This window comes from Leopardus geoffroyi, chromosome B4 (assembly GCF_018350155.1).
Source record: "Leopardus geoffroyi isolate Oge1 chromosome B4, O.geoffroyi_Oge1_pat1.0, whole genome shotgun sequence".
NCBI lineage: Eukaryota > Metazoa > Chordata > Mammalia > Carnivora > Felidae > Leopardus > Leopardus geoffroyi.
The window spans coordinates 61,431,930-61,451,730 of NC_059341.1; the positions used below are offsets into that span (position 1 = coordinate 61,431,930).

The 19,801-nt window shown below is 39.6% G+C and overlaps 2 protein-coding genes and 1 long non-coding RNA gene across 5 annotated transcripts in view; 2 read left to right on the forward strand and 1 right to left on the reverse strand.

Moving 5' to 3' along the window:
- MRPS35 (mitochondrial ribosomal protein S35) overlaps positions 1-1,966 on the forward strand; it is a 47,904-nt gene extending 45,938 nt beyond the window's left edge. For 2 of the 3 annotated variants that reach the window (XM_045464436.1, XM_045464438.1), the window contains one exon: positions 1,483-1,966. In XM_045464436.1, coding sequence (XP_045320392.1) covers positions 1,483-1,752 — 270 coding nt within the window. In that variant the 3' untranslated portion in view covers positions 1,753-1,966. The remainder of the gene's footprint in view (positions 1-1,482) is intronic. The other variant, XM_045464437.1, reaches the window with a different exon arrangement.
- A 1,882-nt stretch (positions 1,967-3,848) lies between these two features.
- LOC123589941 lies at positions 3,849-19,717 on the forward strand. Its single transcript, XR_006708521.1, has 3 exons — positions 3,849-4,259; positions 4,403-4,511; positions 19,605-19,717. It is a non-coding gene; the product is annotated as an uncharacterized LOC123589941 (long non-coding RNA).
- MANSC4 (MANSC domain containing 4) lies at positions 6,543-14,516 on the reverse strand. Its single transcript, XM_045462595.1, has 3 exons — positions 13,558-14,516; positions 10,909-11,043; positions 6,543-8,030 (listed from the first exon to the last, which is right to left on the reverse strand). Exons 1-3 carry the CDS (start codon positions 13,784-13,786, stop codon positions 7,390-7,392), a joined length of 1,005 nt encoding a protein of 334 aa, XP_045318551.1. The 5' UTR covers positions 13,787-14,516; the 3' UTR covers positions 6,543-7,389.
- Positions 19,718-19,801: the final 84 nt, after the last annotated feature.

Genomic DNA, 19,801 nt, shown 5'->3' on the forward strand with positions numbered 1-19,801 from the left:
GTACACACAGGCCACAAGAAGTTGTTTCACATCATCCCTCCCCCTCAGCCAAGCCGATAGCCTCACTATCAGATAAAAAAGGGATAAAGAGTTGATTCTCAACCAGATCAGAACATCAATTGACACATTACCCTCAGCCATAAATTCAGGATGGCGGGGGGTGGGGTAACAGTTTAGGGAGCTGCCAGAACAGATACCTCACTTCGGCTAAGGGATTTGAGGGTGACTGGTTTCTCTTAAACGAAAGGACCCTCCCTTTTGAAGGATTAAAGGAGTATTTCTTTTTCGTGTGTTTCTCTGTGACGGAGGAGACTCTTTTCCTGGCCTTCAGTGACCCGAATGGGGTTAGCTGAGTCTATGGCGTCCCCAGTGGCCTGTTTGCATTTGGCGGGGCTCCTCCTTACCAACCTTTGAGGGACAAATTTCCAGTGCTCTTCTCTCTTTTCCTGGATGCTTACAGTGAGGTTGGGACGGGAGGCAGGTGTGAGTGGAAACGGTCTCCTTGGTACCCACTTAATTCTGGAGAGACTTGGAGCTCTGTCTGCTCAAATTGGGGGCTTTTTCAAGAGGAGTTTTCAAAGATAAAATATTTCTGACAGCCTTACAAATCTGTCTTTCTTTTAATCCTTCAAAAATATTATAATTTGGGGGCTTTACCACCTTCTGAAGTTATAAGAACATTGGATGATTCTATAATTGCATATAGCCAGAATATGTTGTGTGTTAATTTGGGAAGAATGTGGCTGGCTTTCAGCACTTCTTTGAACCAAGGCATATTATTTATTAGCTGCGTTTCTTGATTTTTCCCAGAATGTTACATCTTCATCTAAATCATAAATCTGAATGATATTGCTACAAAACCTAACTGTTGCCTAGAATAGTGTGGTAATAATTTTTGTAAGAAAAAAACAAGCAGTAACAATTGTTTCCTTTATAGGAACAGAAAATAAAGCTAGTAACAAAATTCCAGATTATATGAAGTCATTATGACTAAAAATCACGTTTTACATGTGTATTTTATATTTTTTATTTTATCATAACAATTGGTCTTCCTTGTCATCCCCACAGGCATGTTACAAAGATAAATACAGTCTCTTCTCAACTCTTAACTATTTTTAACCTCAGAAATGTGAAATGTTGAAGTGTTAGAGTTTAGAGATTAGGAAGTTGCAAAAAAATGAGTTTTCTGTATCTTTTGGGTAACAGTCGTGCTTTGTAAGTGAAATTTGCAAGGCAGGTGAAGTGTGCACCGTGTGGGTAGAATTCCTGAGTGGTGAGGAGTATTCACATAACAGAGTGAGCAGTCCTGAAGCTGTTGGTGCAGGTGGACAGCCACGCTACGTAAGGGAGGCAAATCAGGGTTTACATACAGAGCGTTGACAGGGAGTCTCTGTATTTTGCAGATTCTCTTTCCCTAAAAACGAAACAAAACTTAGTTTTTGGATAGTATTTCTGTTTTCAGAACTCATTTTTTCCTTTCAGAAAACCGAAGAATGGGAGAAAGAGAAGACTGAGGCAGATATGGAAGAGTATATATGGAAAAATAGCCCCTCTGAAAAAAATATCCTGGAAACACTTCTCCAAATTAAAGCTGCTGAGAAAAATCTGGAAGTAAATAAAGAAGAGCTCCTTGGTACAAAAGAAGTCGAAGATTACAAAAAGTGTGTTGTTAGTCTTAAGAATGAGGGGGACAATGAAGAGACCCTTTCTCAGTACAAAGAATCTGTGAAGAAGCTATTAAAACTGATGTGATTTATGTAGAAAAACTGCTTGATTTGCTAATTTTATGACCTATCTGTAATCATTATCTAACTTCACGTAAATTTGAAAATGTTAAAAAGAACCATTGTTTTTACATCAGATTAAAAAATATTCCTTTCATACTAATCCATAATGGCAATGATTATTCAAAAGTTCTTATTTGTACAGTGCGGCAGAAGGACTAATTAAAATATCTCAGTGATTCCTTCTGGCTTCTGAAGTGTCTTCATTTTATTTCTACCATAACAACTTTAATATTCCTATATATACATATATTGTTATTTTGTCACCTGCTGTATTTCTTTCCCTACAAATTAGCACCTATTGGTTGCTTTTGAATACGAATCTTCCTCAACTTACAGTGGGGTTATGTCCCAATTAAGTTCATTTTAAGACGAAAATATTAGAGGTTAAAAATGCACTGTTTTTAATTTTTAAAAAACATTTATTTTTAGAGAGACAGAGCATGAGCAGGGGAGGGGCAGAGAGAGAGGGAGAGAGACTCTTAAGTAGGCTCCACGTTGTCAGCGCAGAGCCAAACACGGGGCTCAGCCTCACAAACTGCGAGATCAAGACCTGAGCTGAAACCAAGGGTCGGACCCTTCCTTAACCAACTGAGCCACCCGGGCACCCCAGGTTGAAAATGCATGTAAATATACCCAGTCTACCAAACATCATAGCTCAGAGCACTTAACATTAGCCTGCAGTTGGGCAAAGTCATCTAACACAAGGCCTATTTTATACTGAAGTGCGGACTGTCTAGTGTAATTTATTGAATACTATATGTTGAAAGTGAAAAGCAGACTAGTTGTACGGGTACAGAATGGTTGTCAGTGTACCAATGGTTGTCAGTTGTTTCCCTCATGGTCACGTGGCTAAAGAGGCACTGTGGCCGCCACCGCCCAGCATCACAAAACTGAAAATTCAAAATTTGAGGAATGGTTTCTACAGGATGCATTGTTGCTTTCACACCATGGTATGTAAAGTAGAGGAATCATAAGTTGAGTCATAAGTCAGGGTCAGCGGTAATGATTTGGGTTATTTGGGAAGCTGGGCCTAGAACGCAGTCCCTTGAATAGAGTGCAGTGCTTTTTTTTTTTTTTTTTTTTTTTTTTTACGTAACTGCTGTCTACACAATGCAATTTTCACAGATGCCAATTCTGATTAGAAAGGTCCTTCAAAATGTTTTCTAGCCTGAAAGTTTTGCTCCATTCCTCTCTTTTGGGCTCACTTTATGTTAATTCGTCTCTGCTTAGCATCCAATTTTCTATTTTCTGGGGCTCATTTCTCCACATCCTAGCTTGCAGAAAAGTAGAAATGGAGATTAACTGGTATTCACCTCTCTATAGATTCCCCAACGAGAACTTGTACAGCTCAGAAAAGAGATGAGGTGTAAGGACCTTGAAATTAATTGGAGTAAATGACAAAATAAGAACTGCTCTAAGAAACATTCCTTTCAATTTGGCTGTCAATTCAGTATTTTTTTTTTAATTCAGTATTTTTAAGTATATCTATTATTTCTTACCACTTCCAAAGTTGTCAGTAAGTGATCAAGTTAAAGTAAAGGAATTACTCGGTTTGATATTTGTCTAAGACCTATTTTACCTAACAGAATAAAGCCAAAAAGAATTTCAAAACAATTACCCAAAAGATTTCTGTGAAATGAAGGTATAATTTCTTATCAAGGCCAAGAATCTGTAGGTTATTAAGGACAACAATGTGATGTTGAGTGCAAAAAGGAGAGAGATGTTCTAATCCACTGTATGGAAATAGTAAATGAAAAGCAAGGTAGATAACACAACTTTTAGACCATGTTTAAAGCATACATTAAATGTATTGACTGGGGCGCCTGGGTGGCGCAGTCGGTTAAGCGTCCGACTTCAGCCAGGTCACGATCTCGCGGTCCGTGAGTTCGAGCCCCGCGTCGGGCTCTGGGCTGATGGCTCAGAGCCTGGAGCCTGTTTCCGATTCTGTGTCTCCCTCTCTCTCTGCCCCTCCCCCGTTCATGCTCTGTCTCTCTCTGTCCCAAAAATAAAATAAAACGAAAAAAAAAATGTATTGAAATGTTCTCTTTCTTAGAGATTCATAGAGCTTAGGAAAATTCAGATGCAGAAACAGGATTGAAGAAGGAAACATTTTGAAAACAGGTTGAGGAGAAATGATCATTTGGGAACATGTAACAAGGTGGTAGATGAGGGTCATCTGTGCTGTAGTAATAATATGGTGCAGATGAAAGGAGAGGAAGTAAATGATGTGTAATAAAGAATTTGACCTGGCCCTAAGGGGTCTGGCCTTTGCCTACAGCTTCTGAAAGGTAATCTAGGTTACACCTCATAGGAGTATCTCTGTTTTGGGTGAGAGCTAGTCACAATGGATTTCAGGGTGGGGCTGACCACACCTGACAGTCTTAGCCATGCCAGAGAAACCACACGATTTAGAGCGAGGGGCATTGAGTCACCTGGGATCAGGCCACTTGGCAGCTGAGATCAACCACCCAGGTAATCAGTCATGCCCACAGTAACAGCGCCTCTATAAAATATTTGAACACTGAACCTTATGCAGGTTTCCCTGGCTGGCAATACTCTCTCTAAGCATAGTGTCACACACTGGTACAGGGAAAGTAATGCCATCTTGCCTCTAGGGGGAGAGGACACAGAGAAGCTGTGACTTTGGAACCCTCCAGGACTTCATCCTATGTGTTGCTTCCCTTGGCTGATTTTAATCCGTATCCTTTCCCTGTAACCATAACCGTGAGTATAACAACTCTCCTTGAGTTCTGTGAATTATTCTATTGAATTATCAAACCTGAGTGTGGTTTTAAGACAGACCTCCCCCCTCCAAACTTATCTTGTAGAGAAGTTGGTATCTTGTAGAGCACTGTACCTTCTAAGCCTTTGCAGCTTGGCTATCTAAAGGCAACTGACCTGAACACAGGCTGTAATGTAGCCTTGACGCCTAATGACGAAATCTTGGAGCTATAACATTAACACAAAGCTGCCTCAAAAGGAAACTAGTTGTTGTCATTGTAATATTAGCAATAATTAAACAGCACTGTTTGTCATTAATCAGATCTTTGTTCCTTTAATTGATCCAATATATACAATGAACATGAACATATTTATCCTTATAATGAAGAGCCTAGGGGATATTTGCTACATTGATAGTCACTGCTGACTTCAAACTCTTAAAAGTTACATAACTTAGAAGTTGCGTAAACACATAGGCAACTAAGAAATAGGACAAATCTGTTTTCTTAATTGTAGCATGTTTTAGTTCTTTCTTTGCATACATTCTTCCTAACATTGTAAGTATTTCATGATCCTAGACAATTACAGACTTTTTTAAAAGAGGTCTGGCTCGTTACAATGTTGGAAAGATTTCAGTATCATGGTTACTTTGCAATTGAGTGTAACAATCTTGGCCTTGGTGGTTAACTGGACCTTGAGAATCTTTGTTTCTTAAGAAAGGTTTAAATTCTATTCACATGTTCTCTTTGGTCCTTTTGGCTTCCAGGAAGGACATGGTTTCTAGGCCTGCCAGTTTTTGCTTCCTGGCTGACTCTGTGCTGGTAACATCTGTGGTCTAAATTTACTCAGTTTATCTCATGGTCAAAGGTAGTGGCTGAAGAAGAGGAGTGTGAGCTTGTTTTCTTACAAAGATAAATATTTTTTCTCAAATGATGGTCATTTCTATAAAACTATCAATTTTGGAGAATGAGCCAATTCTGAGAAATCTCTAGGAAGAAAAAACTTTTTTAGCAGCCCTAGTTTTTCAGGAAACCTTTAAACAACTTGTATGTATTTTTTAAAAAACTAAATAACCTTTTACAAGATTGTATGTACAAATAAGATTTAAAGACTGCATCTTGAATTATTTATTTAAATATAATTTAAGGATAATTTAAATCTTTATATCCTCCCTACATAGTATGGGACTTTTTCCTAATGAATTAGGAATGAAATTGATGAAAGTTATGGTATTTAATTTCATGACTAGCGAGTAAGGATAAATTGGTGAATTTTTTTCCAGACTTTTTTCAGAGTTTTTTTTTTTTTCTTTTCAGACTTTTATTTGTGGCTAATATGCCACTGGTAGAGATTTTGTATATTTCTTTTTTTACATTAAAAAAGAAATAGACAACCCCCCCCCCCCCCCCCCCCCACCACCACACACAGTATCAACAACAAGAAAAAGAAACAGAACCACCTCTTAAGCCACTGGACAATTTGTTTTAACAGAAGAGAGAACTACTATTTTATTAATCCTATAAAAGGATTTCCTCTTATCTATTCTTCATGCTTATTGGCTGTCTTAATATCTGTCCTCACATTTAAGAAGAATTTCAGGAATGAGATTAAGGATCTAAAGTTTAAAATCAGTAGAGACAGGGCGCCTGGGTGGCGCAGTCGGTTGAGCGTCCAACTTCAGCCAGGTCACGATCTCGCGGTCCGCGATTTCGAGCCCCGCGTCGGGCTCTGGGCTGATGGCTCAGAGCCTGGAGCCTGCTTCCGATTCTGTGTCTCCCTCTCTCTCTGCCCCTCCCCCGTTCATGCTCTGTCTCTCTCTGTCCCAAAAATAAATAAACGTTGAAAAAAAAAATTTTTTTTTTAAATAAAATAAAATAAAATCAGTAGAGACTTGGATTAAAGGTGTCTGCACTTAGGAGTCTGAATGTAAGATTTAGGGAGGTAAATCAGGTGTAAAATTTGGACAGAGCCTGAAATATCTACAGCTAATATTTGTACCTGGGGAAACAATGTGTAAGAAACAAGTGAGAGATGTAAACTAAAACTCCTGTGCTTTATTCAACAGAGATCAACACAAAACTCAAAGATTCCAGTACCAAGGTTATTTAAAGGCATGTCAGCTTCAGAAAATGAAGATGAATTAGGATTAAAAAGAATTAATCAATTGAACAGTAAATCCTTCCTATATAAAAATAGGAAGCATTTGCACATGGGCTAGTAACTAATAATAATGCTCTTCTGTTCAAACCACTACAAGATTTTATTAACATAGATGACACTAATTTGACCCTGACAGTAGACATATATGGTGTTCTCCTCTCTGTATCTTTTTTCCATGCACTTTGGGGAAATGGAGGCTTTTAGTCTGAGAGTGATTTCAAGAATGAACTTTTGAACCAGATTGTCTTTTAGGTCCTGGCTTCACTACTTACTAGGTGTGTGACTTTAGGCAGGATAGTTAGCCTCTCTTCTCATTTTCCTCATCTGTAAAATGTGACAATAATACTATAATGGTTAATAAAAGCATACCTAACTCATAAAGTTATAAGAAATCAATGAGCGAATACATGCATAGCACTTAGAACCATATCTCTCATGCAGTGCTGAATAACTGCAGGGGTCAGAATTTTGGAACTTTGGCAAAAGGTACACTTCAAAAAATGGAAATAATTAAAAAAGCAGTTAAGTTTATCAACCATTGGCCTTTTTTTAGAGATTGGTAGGAGTGGGCATCCTGTGCAATTGTTTTTTTGTTTTTTTTTTTAACCAAACTGCCCTTGTCTTACAGAAAATAAAAATGATACTCTTGAAAGCTTACAATCTCCCTGTAACTTTTACTATTAAGAGTTCTCCTTCAGAGTGTTATTATTATTATTTTTTCTTAATTTGCCTGGATCCTGACGTTTCTCTGTCCTGGTTTAGACTGGCTCTGCTTTCTACAGCATCCAGATGCCAGGATGATTATACAACAGCAAAGAAAGATGACAGAGGTACAGAGGGCCACTGGAGCCAGCCACATATTTGGAGTCACAGATGCCCCATCAGGTGTCTCGTCTTCATTCTCAGATGTGTGGTTTCTGCTGTTGTACCCCTTGGTTTTGTTCAGTAATTGTTTGCTACTGTTGAGTCTGGATGGAATAGGCCTATGAAAAAGTTTTGTGTCTACTGGCATAAAGAAAGGAGAAACGGTCTTGTTATCTGGATTGTTGATGAAATCAGTACTGTGTGACACCATATTTACCTCTGTGGTAATGGAGTCATTCAGGGAAATGAAGCTTGCCCGAGAATCTGTGGTTAATTCCCTGGAAGACCTGGTCTTGTTTGTGTTTACAACCAAATCTCGATGTGTGCTTGATGATGGTGCCTCTACTGACGGTAGCTTTGGGTTTATCATGGTGCTTTGTTGTTTACCTAAATTTGCAGCTTTTAGAATCCTTAGTCTGTCCCCTGTGTTAGATGAAGAACGGGTATTTAGATATGCGGGAGGTGACTGTTCAAAAACCAGCAAATCTGGATCTATACCTGAAAGACAAATAAGAAGTCTTATTATAAGTAAGAAGACTTAGAGAAGTCTTGGATTTGCCACTGAGTTGGTGAACTGAGCTTAAGTTCAAGTTCTACTATTGTGTATTTTGGAAGGCCTCAGAAGCATACTGGCCACATCTGAATTTATCTTAACTTTCTAGGACACTTTCTGTTATGAACAAGTTTGGTTAGCTCATGGAGGATTCTTCGCGTCTGCCTGGGCATTTGGGTAACAATAGACAGTGTTAGTACAAGAATGGCAAAAAAAACAGTAGCCATTGGAGATATATAGCATTTTAAAATAAAATTTTAAGGGGCACCTGGGTGGCTCAGTCTGTTAAGCATCTGACTTTGGCTCAGTGCTCGTGAGTTCGAGCCCCGCATTGGGCTCTGTGCTGACAGCTCAGAGCCTGGAGCCTGCTTCGGATTCTGTCTCCATCTCTCTGGCCCTCCCCTGCTCTCGCTCGCTCTCTCTCTCAAATATAAAATAAACCATAGGGGCGCCTGGGTGGCGCAGTCGGTTAAGCGTCCGACTTCAGCCAGGTCACGATCTCGCGGTCCGTGAGTTCGAGCCCCGCGTCGGGCTCTGGGCTGATGGCTCAGAGCCTGGAGCCTGTTTCCGATTCTGTGTCTCCCTCTCTCTCTGCCCCTCCCCCGTTCATGCTCTGTCTCTCTCTGTCCCAAAAATAAATAAACGTTGAAAAAAAAAATTTAAAAAAATAAAAAATAAAATAAAATAAAATAAAATAAACCATAAAAAAATTCCAAATAAAGTTTTAAAAAATAGGGCCTAAGAAGTGTAACGGTGTCAGAATTCATGAGCAAAGCCCTCAGTCTCATCCCTTCTCAGTTCCTGAGGGTCCTGACTTTGTCTTCAGTATTTTCTCCTTGTAAAGGAGCTCTTTTCCCTCTGACTTCAAATATGCACAAACATTGCTCCATGGGTAAAGCGGGGGGGGGGGGGGGGGGGGGGGGGCGGGGGGGGGAGCCCCTCTCAACAGCTTTCCAGTTGTCCCTGCTATCAGTCAGTTTCTGTCTCTCTCCCTCTGGACATACTAACATCCATTTCCTTTCTTTGGTTTTTGCCTTCTGTCATCTTGTTCCATCCTCAGTATTCTGTCAGAATTATGCTTCTGAGGTAATCAGTACTTTCTATATTTCCTGATCAGTCTCATTGCTTTGGCAGGCTCTTATCCTCAATACTGCTGGCCATCTGTTCCTTAAAATTCTCCTCCCGTGACTCCCTGGAGCACAGACTCTCTTGGTACTTTACCTCAGGCTGCCCGCCTCTCATTTTTTCTTTCTTTTGCTGGTTCTTTTCTTGGTCCTAACTTGTTGTGTACTTTCCACAATCTTCAGTCCTTTGTCTTCTCTTGAATTTTCTCTTCATCTCACCACACACACACACACGTCTTCATCAACTGTCACCACTACATCGGTGGCACTGAAATCCACATCACCAGTTATTTCCTCTTTCTTGGTCTCTGGTCTCATTTCTCCTGTGCTTTACTGAAGGGTTCCACCTAGACATCTCATGTCATCACTGAACATTCCCAGAGCCAAAGTCGTTTCGTCTGGTTCTTTGTCTCATTCAGTGGCATCATGAATCTTCATTACCCATGCTGGAATCTGTTTGTACTGCAGAGCAATTTTTGACTCCTCTTTTCTTTTCCTTCATCCAAAAAGTAACTACACCCTATCCAGTTCCCTCCCAATGTTCTAGTAATCATCCCTCCTCTTTGTCGCAGTTACGATCGCCTTCTCCAGATCTCATGCCTCCCTGACTAGATTTTCTAACTTGCATCCTATATATAATTTTCTGAGACTAAAGACAGCCAGACTCGTCACTTTCATGATGGCACTTGGTCACTAAATACCTTTGCTGTCAAAGTCAAACCAAAACTCTACTCTGTCCAAAGCCCTTTTTTTATTACCTGGCCTACCCTATCTTACCCATATTTTGATTGCAACTCCAAATGTGCCCCTTTTGTAGCTAGACCTGTTTTCTCCATGGTGGGATGCTGAACTCCTTATCTTGCCTCTGCCTGGCCTCTTCCGTGAAGTTGCCCCTAAATTTAGCTTTCTTTAGTCTCCTTTTGGGTGCTTGTACTTGGGGAAGTATCACACGTTTTTTAATGCAATTCCACTTTTTACACTAATTGTGAGACTTGTCACATCAGCTAGATTGTAAGGAACTCAAGGGCAGAGATATGGCTGCAGTCTTTTGCAATGTTGCACACAGCCTGAAGCATTAGGTTTTCACTAAGTACAAATTGATGACAAAACTGATCTTCTTTGTATTTTGATGACAAAAATCGATCCTTTCATCTTCAATTTGTGCCCTGAGATTATATACATGAGCAACGGACACTTAAATGGGTATTTTTCTAAAATAAAATATACTGGTTATCTTGGGACCATTGGTATGCTAACATATGTTAGTAAGTACATTTCCCTGTCCTTGACATCCATTTCTGTAGAATCCTTGTATGTGGTGTCAGTGGACCTCAAAATTGCCATTAAGCAATTTTCTTTATTTCCTAGTATCATCCTTAGCCACTGCAGTTGAAATGCCCACTTTGTCCCTTGCTAGGGGCCCCTGGAATAAATGTAATGCTTAAGCTCTTCTTCAATCATGTATGATTTGTGATCATCTGGAATGAGCTCATCATTGCTGAACATGCCAAACTAAAGGGAATATCCTTCTAGTTTTCTTCCCTGGATGCCCAAAACCTTTCCAGATAGAGATCACTGGGATATAACAATTCAGGGATTCACACATTGTTATTAACAGTAGCTTTTAGGTTATATGTCTCTACTAGAATATTGTCAATATTCTTCAAAATACAAAAAAAATATATATATAAATCATTACCTTCTGTTATGTTGTATAAAATGGCACTGGTTCCAGGCTCTAATACACAGCTCTCCAATGTTGGGCAGTGAATATGGAGGCAGTTGACATTGTCGTGAATAGGATCATGGTAGAAGACAGCCACGTTACAGGAAACTGAAAGGAAAACAGGCCAAGTGCGTCTGCAGATGGTCTTGGTTTCTACCAGCTTGATGAGCTCTGAGTAACTTACATTTCTTTCAAGAACATTGGATTAACAGCAAGCAATACATTGCAAGGCTACGTTCAGATATTTCATAGAACACTGTGAACTATAGTAACTGTATGAATACAGAAAATGCCTTTTTAAAAAAAAACTATACACTAATTTTCTCTCATCTTTCACACATTCCATTCCACATAGGGTCACCCAGAATCATTTCCCAATCCCAGTATTTTGTGTTCATGAAAAGATCAGTTGGCTACAGAAACCTCTGGGGATTTATACGTATCAGATTTCTAGATGTGTTGCCGTCTCAGAATGCTAAGGTACTGGAGTTCACCAGAGAAAGAAATAAGAAAATAAAGTGACAAATGTTGTAACAAAAGAGGGAGTAGTGGGAAGGCAAAAACAGCATTACTGGGAGAGGCCCGATGGTGGAAAGGCAGCAGGTCAGGTGAACACGACCCTGACCTTGATTAAAGGGGAGCACTAACCCCATGTTGCAAATCACATCCAATGAAAAGCCTATTCAGTGTCATTTAAAGAGGATGAGAGTCGACCATCAGGGATGTTAGGATTTGGAATTCTACTGAGTAGGGGTACATCACCGACTCAAGCTGTCTTCCCTTTACTAAGTAAGTTTGCTCCTTACAATGTATCATACTATTTCTGGCAAACCTTAAGTTGGATTTGCGGAGTGCCAGTCTTCAGTCTGTCCTCCTGAGAGGGCAACACAGATTTCCCTCCTGCTGCAGTGAGTAGGAACCATGTGCTGGGAAACATCCATTGGCCAACGGTATCAACTTTTTTAATAAAAGAAGATTACAGAGGGGTAGCATGCAATTATCAGACCTCAGACTATGCCTAAGGCCGTGGTGGAATTGCTGCTTCTGTGTAAGGTTAACTGTGGGCAGTTGTATCTCCCCCATTGCTTCCAGGACAGCTCACGTTTCTGCACTCTTTCGTTTTTCAGTAGGAAAAAGAATAGGACAGAATTCAATTAATAATACCTTGCTAATCCATTACAGATGACAAATATATCCCCCAAAGACTGTGCTGTCAGGTTCAAGGGGAAGGACTAAAATACATTTAAATTTAGACATCTAAATTTCTGATGAGCAAGTAGCTGATGCCGTAGAGAATAATTTTGAAAGATGTTTTCTATTCCTCTTCATGTACACCTCAGAGTTTCATCTCCGAGCAGGTTAGCTATTGCCCGACTGTGGCTTTTTAAAGTTCTGGCTCCCGGCGAAAAACAGAGACGTGTGTTCGTGCCCTTTCTTCTGGAGGAAGAAAACCACAACTTGGAAGCTACAGAGGCTCTAAAATCATGGAATTCTACTGGATGCTTATAGTATCCCTGGAGGTCCAGAAGACAAAGTTTCCCTGCGGTGGACAGTCAGGTAAACTGATGCCATGGGGAAATGCTGAAACGTATCCCCCCTCGCCTACCTTCCCTCAAGCCTTTTGGGATCAGAAGCATCTCTAAGGTGAAAATCTGAAATGGCAACCTTCTCAGAAATATTTCCCTTTAATAAATTAATTGTTCTCTTCTGTGCCTGATTATCTTTTGAGGGCTTAGCCTGGGACAGCTTCTCACACTGTGGTCGGTTTATACCCTTCTAGTAGATTCAGTCTGCATCCCAGAAATCTTACATGCATACTTGGATAGGAAGCATTGGCAATTAATAAGTCGGTGTCAAACCATGGAAAGAAACTGTGGAATAACCAAGAGAATTATTTTCAAGTGTTGTGTTGCTTTTGCTGTTTCTTTCCAAGTAACTTTAAAATCTTGGGAAAATGAAAAACAAATGGAAGAAGTCTTTAGACAATTATAACTTGAAATTCTGCAATAATGAAATGTTTTCCTAATTGTAAACCTTGATCGTATTACATGGATGATGTTTAACCCTGATTCTGGATTTCAGACCAAAAAAAAAAAAATCAGATTATTTTGAAAATGCGTTTTTCTTCCTTATTGCTATTTGACATATATCTGCCTATGTCTTTCAAAACATTGATCACAATCTAAATTCCTGTTCAGTGCAGCCCACATTTAGTCAACACAGCAAGCACATTTCGAAATCTTGAAATACCAATATCACTGAAAGAACTTCGAAAGGGAAATGATAAATATTTTTGAAATCAAATATGCCATATTTGGGGCTAAGAAATATTGTTAGTTAACCCTCAAGGAAATATTTTCATTTAGCCCTTTCGTGAGGAAAAGAAGATTCTCTGTTGCCTATGGTTTCCATGGCATTCTGGGTCATTACCAGATTTGTAAACTGAGCCAGCACTGACCCAGACAGTCTGAGTCTCTCCTGCACTCTTCCATCCCCTGTCTCTCCCTCATCTCCCCTAGTCCTGTTCATCTTTTCTCTGGAACCTCTACCTAGGGGCCCTTACTTAGTCTTCATTTTATAATTTTCTCCTGATTTCTGCACAGGCGTATCATTAATACTTACCATCCTTCCTAAGGCAGCAGCTCCTGCTGCATTTCTGGCCAGTGCCTTCAGAGTAATACTTCAGGAACTGAGCTCCCAGCTTCTGAGACTCCTCCAGGTCAATCAGAAGACCCGGAAAGCGACGGATCCAGCAGTCTCTGTAAAAAATGGTGGGTGAGCAGAGAGAGTGAGAGGCCCGCACCACGCTCAGGAGCAGTGTCACGCTGGTTACCACCACTGCCGCATGCATTTTGCTGGTATAAAGACTGGGCAAGAAGCCTGAGTCCCACACAGATGCTGAAGCTGACCATCAGGCTTCTGGACAGTTTCTGGAACTCGGGGGCTGTTGCTGAGGGACTCTCTTGGAGGGTCACCTTCTAGAAAAATGAAGCCATTCTTTGGCTGCATATTGATTTTTCTTTCGTTTCTCCCCGGCTGAGCCCTAGGTGAACATTTGACTTTCTGACGTTAATTTTGAACATTTTCCAGGCCATTTCGATACTCCGTCCTTTAGCCTCTTGAAGACGTGGATTCTCTCCTCCGCTTTTCTTCGTTTTGTGAAAGTGAATAGTCACAGACACCTCTCACTAAGTAAATATAAAGACAAATGGAAATCCTAGCCAAGAGTCTTTCTCAGGAAAACAATAATTTAGTCACTTGACGTCAGATAAAGAAGGATCCATTTCACCAGAAACAAGACATGTTTTTGTAAGGGCACTTCTGTATAGCTTTAAAGGAACCTGTGACTGCAGATTTCTTTTCAGTCATTTTTTTCCCTTTGAATTTACATTCTAGTATTCAGGTTCACCAGAAAACCAGTTTGTGCACTCGTTTGTGCACAAAACAAAACGTGAAAGTAAATGAAACTGAAAAAGAAAAAAAAAACCCAATTTTAATTTTACAGTGATTTTGAAAACACTGAATGTGGATCCTGGTCATTTCTTGGAGCTAGGCTTCCTCCAGACCCCCTACCCCCACCAAAAAAGTGCAGTCACAAGCTTTCTTTTAAAAAGCATAAATGAGGGGCGCCTGGGTGGCGCAGTCGGTTAAGCGTCCGACTTCAGCCAGGTCACGATCTCGCGGTCCGTGAGTTCGAGCCCCGCGTCGGGCTCTGGGCTGATGGCTCAGAGCCTGGAGCCTGCTTCCGATTCTGTGTCTCCCTCTCTCTCTGCCCCTCCCCCGTTCATGCTCTGTCTCTCTCTGTCCCAAAAATAAAATAAACGTTGAAAAAAAAATTAAAAAAAAAAAAGCATAAATGAAAAGCATTACAGTGGAAATTGTGAAGAAGTTCAAAATGGGGACTGTTTAATCTGTTTTCTGATATTCGTGTTTGCATGTTATAAAGGAGACTTTTTTGTAAAGCATATACATGAAGGCATAGTATCTTTGAAGCAGAAGTAGTTGCCAAGAAATGTGTATTTGGGAAATGATGAAATGGTTTTAAATTTCTTTCTTTCTTTTTTTCTTTTTTTCTTTCTTCTTTCTTTCTTTCTTTCTTTCTTTCTTTCTTTCTTTCTTTCTTTCTTTCTTTCTTTCTTTCTATGTTTATTTTTGAGAGAGAGAGAGACAGAGCATGAGCACAGGAGGAGCAGAGACAGAGGGAGATACAGAATCTGAAGCAGGCTCCAGGCTCTGAGCTGTCAGCACAGAGACCAACGCGGGTCTAAATATTAATAAAATTACTTCAATTGCAAGACCAAAACATTTGAAAAGATACTAAAGGCAGCAAAAATGGCCTCTTACTTTTGTGAAGATTGTGGGTTCCATATCCTGTGATGATGTCCAAAATGACAAATTAGTTCAAAGCATAAAACTCTTCTTGCTTTTGTGTATCCATTTTTATACAAAGCATAAGTGAAAATCAGCTTTTGGCATAATGTACTGTTCTGCTCTTTTCAAAAAGAAGAAGAAAAAGAAGAAGAAAAAGAAGGGGAAAAGATGAAACTTTTCTATCCAGTGGTCTAGGTTTCTTTCATACCTTTTGCACAATGACTCATTCACTTACTTGACAGAAAAACGTTAATATTCTTTGAATTCCATCTCTCCACCTGTTTCATAATTATCGCTGATCACATATCCTTTGATTTTTAGAAACATAAAATTTAAGAATCAATAATAAGATGAAAATATTCATAAGTCTGAATAACTTTAAAAACAAAACGTGTCACTTTCTCCCAAGCCAACATTATATATCATGGATTAACTCCTAATCTTTCATAAGCCACATAAACTACACGGAAAATGATAAATACTTTATTCTATTGAACTTCTCATAGAAAGCAAGTTTCAATTGCTTACATGCAGATGATCAGACTGTTCCATCTGTTCTGAGGGGAGAGGGAAGAGAGATTTTTTAATGGCAAAGCAAAGGACAGCAAAGGAGCAAAAGATCACTCTCTATTTCCCCCCAAGATTCCATAGCTGTTGTAATTAGTTGATGCCCTGGGGATATAAACCAGAAAGTCAGCTTTCTAACCTTCTAACCTCCATGGATTTCAGTCACATTAAATGCTTCTTTCGTGTGATATATAATTCCTTAAAGTTCTCATGTATCCTGCAGGGATAATAGAACAATCCACAATTGTTTAATCCTTTTGCTGTCCAATGATGTTCAAGTGAAGATCAAAGTTGTATTTGAAAGAATCTATAAGTTCCAATATAGAAGCATGCTTTAGAATTTTTAAAATAATTTTTTTGGTGATTGCATAAACATTCAGTCTGGAAACCCAGAACTTCTTGGAGCCAAGTATTTTGAAACGGAGAGATAGAAACTGGCCTGCAGGGGCAGAGGGAGAAATCCATAATGGCCCAGAAACGTCTAGTCTCAAAACTTGTCCATGTGAGATGAAATTGCAGAAACCAGAAAGCAACTGCAACTCTGAATAAAATATTGCTATATAGCCTTTGTACAAATTTTATGAAATACTCAGAACCATCACACTACGGCAATGCAGTGATATGCTGTACTTTTTTCCAACTCGGTGCTCTTGAGGGGCTCAAAAATTGGATTCTTCCGTTAAAAACTAATCTCTCCCAAGAGCCGGATTCAGGTGCTCTAGAACCAGAAGCCTCATAAGTGTCGCAGGTGATTTCCTAAGATGTCTGGAGAACACTGATGTAAAATGGAAGTTTTGCCTACACAAAGACGCTCAATCTGAATTAAATAGAGACATTTTTGAAGACCTGTGCTACTTCAAACTCATTTACATTGTCCCATATGCTTCAATGAAAGGAAAATATTTCAGTTTTGTTTGTTAAAAAACACAATTTTTCTTAAAATATTTTACTTTTCATTAAATTGATATACATTTCACTTTAAAAATCCAAACCATACATAAAAATACAAAAAGAAATAAGCACTATTCAAGGTCTTACAATCTTAACATTTTGGTTAACATTCTTCTAGACACATCTATAAAAAATAGACACATGAGGGGCGCCTGGGTGGCTCAGTCGGTTGAGCGGCTGACTTCAGCTCAGGTCGTGATCTCGCTGGGTTTGTGAGTTCAAGCCCCACGTCGGGCTCTGTGCTAACAGCTCAGAGCCTGAAGCCTCCTTCGGATTCTGTGTCTCCTCCTCTCTCTGCCCCTCCCATGCTCATGCTCTGTCTCTCTCTGTCTCTCAATAATAAATAAACGTTAAAAAAAATTTTTTTTTAAAATAGACACATGAATACAATTTTACATAAATGGATTCAAACTGTTCCAGAAACTGTTTTTAAAAAAATCCAGTGTAGGGGTGCCTGATTGGCTCAGTCAGTTAAGTGTCCGACTCTTGGTTTCCGTTCAGGTTATGATCTCACAGTTGTAAGACTAAGACTCGTGCTGGGCTCTGAGCTGTGTGTGAAGCCTGCTTAGGATTCTCTCTCTCCGTCTGCCCCTTCCCCCCTTAAAAAAATAAATCCACTGTAAAATTATGTATTTCAGGGTTTCTAAAGAAAGCTCTACATGTACATCCAAAGACGTAATGGCTCTATGGTATATTTCATTCTACCTATGTACCGAAATTTACTCTGCACTTGAGCTTTCTCAGCTGTATAATAGAATAAAAAATAGTATTGTAATCTGTGAAAAGTACTGACAAGTGCCTGTCATATAATAAGCATTCAGTAAATGTTAGCTACTATTACTATTATACATTATGTTTTCCAATTTTTCATTATTAAAAGCAACACTCTGATAAACATCTTCTACTTAGATCTTTTTTTCATTCTAGGTCATAAAGGAACAGCTGTGTTTGACCATCCTTGATTTGACCAGATCATGTTATAAAGTGTTTGAAATGAGTCATTGTAGCACAAAGGCCAGTCTTTATTATTCATTGATCAGCCAATAACAGATCTATAAAATTACACCACCAGTTATATATATAAGCAATATTTTCATGAGGCTTAGAAAGAATATTTAAAACTTTTGTAAGTGAATTTACATTGCTTTGACTTGGTATTTCTAGCTGAAGAGGAAGCTTACTGTGTGAGTTATAAAAATTATTTGATCTTTTAAGATACTTCCAGTTCTAAATGATGTTACTATCATATGAGGGCCAAAAAAGCTTACAGGTCCAGTGCCCAGTATTGTCAGACTCACACCCCAGATTCCCTGTCCAAGCTGATCTTACTCTGATAATATTACTGTGCGTGAATTGCCTTTCTAATGCGCATCATTCTTTGATAGTGATTTTTTTTGGTCTGTTTTTAAAAGGCAAGAAAATACCAGTCGGAGGCATATCTATGACGTTTGGAAACAAAAGCATCATTGGTGAAAGATTCTAAAGGGACAGAGAAGAGACTAAGAGCCTGTTCTTCTTGGCTGACCCAATGAATCTGGCATTGTCGTGGATGGAGGCACAAATAAATCCCAAGTCCAAGCCTCTTTGATATAGGGTGTGCCTCCCAGCAAAATTCCCCAGTTTAAGACCTAAAACCAGAGTTGGCACTTTATGTTTCCAAAGAGGTTGATAAATTCATGGTCACTCATCCACTAAGAGCCTTAGAATGAATGTCCTGACTGCACCGTCATTGAAAACAGAAGTGTGAGAAGGTGGTTGAGAATGGAGTTTTATCAGTAATGATTCAAAGGCCAGGTGAAACAAGGTGAAAAGCTAGAGGTTTTCCCAGTTTAAAAAGAGAGAGAGAGAGAGATGAATGAGGCAAGTCATAGATTCATCTTTGTCTCCTTCACTTTTCCCAGGGAAGCCAGAATCTACTAGAACTTTTTTCTGTTTTTAAATTTTTAGTTCCTTATTTATGGTGTATTATAAAGAGAATGATGGAGGACAAACACCTCACTCCCAGGCAGCTAAGTTACATAGTAAGAACCAAAAATGTAACCAAAAGGTGTCAAAAGGATTTCATGCCTTACCAATATGACTTTCTTTTCTGGTTTTTAACCCTTCCCCCTTCTTAATATACAATATGAGAGGTGTAGGAGATATCTTATGTCTCATAAAGCAGAAATGGTCTTATGAAGAAGGTGTTATTTAACAACTTGTCATTCAAGAAGACAGATGAAGCTTGCAATAATAAAAACAAAGCCCAAACACACCTTCTTCCCAAGTTGAGGACTATTGTAGTAGAATCTTGGTCTGGGAAAATTTTCAAAAAGGGTTTCTTTGTGGGATAAGAGTGCCACACCCTCTGCTCCCTCCCAATCCTTATCCCTCCATCCACCCAAAGCTTACCTAACAGTATCCTGCTCACCTCCTTCTAAGATTAATTCATTACCTTACGAGTAACTCGAGGTCTTTATTATTTGGGGTGAGCTTTCTATTCATTTCTTTGCAATGTTAAGTGAGAGAAGAGGTCTCTCTTAAGGAGGAAGTGGCCCTTCCTTAAGCAGTCCTCAGACAGTGAGGAAGCATGGGTACGGGGAGGGTAGGAGGGTGGCAAGAAAAACCACCTCTGAAGGCCAATGCCACCAAAAGCGGCCACACCTTCTGCCCAAAGGATCGCATTCTGTCATGGCCGACCCGACCAAACCGAAATAGGAAAAGCAAGGTTCGTTAGAAAATATTTTAAAAGAGGTCACGTGTTCTACCTTTGAGTTGCACTCCTGTCTTTCTTTTGATAGCATAAAGAGGATTAACGGGCCCCAGCAGCAAATACAAGTTCCTCTGCTTGCCAACCCTTTTCATCAGCTGCACTGTGCACCCCAGTGAGCTCTGCCGAACCTGCTGCCATCTGCCTGGACTTTCTTTCTGCAAGATGGCTCCTACACGATGACCATTGAGAAGACTCAGCTCTAGGTGCCACCTACGTGTGCAGGAA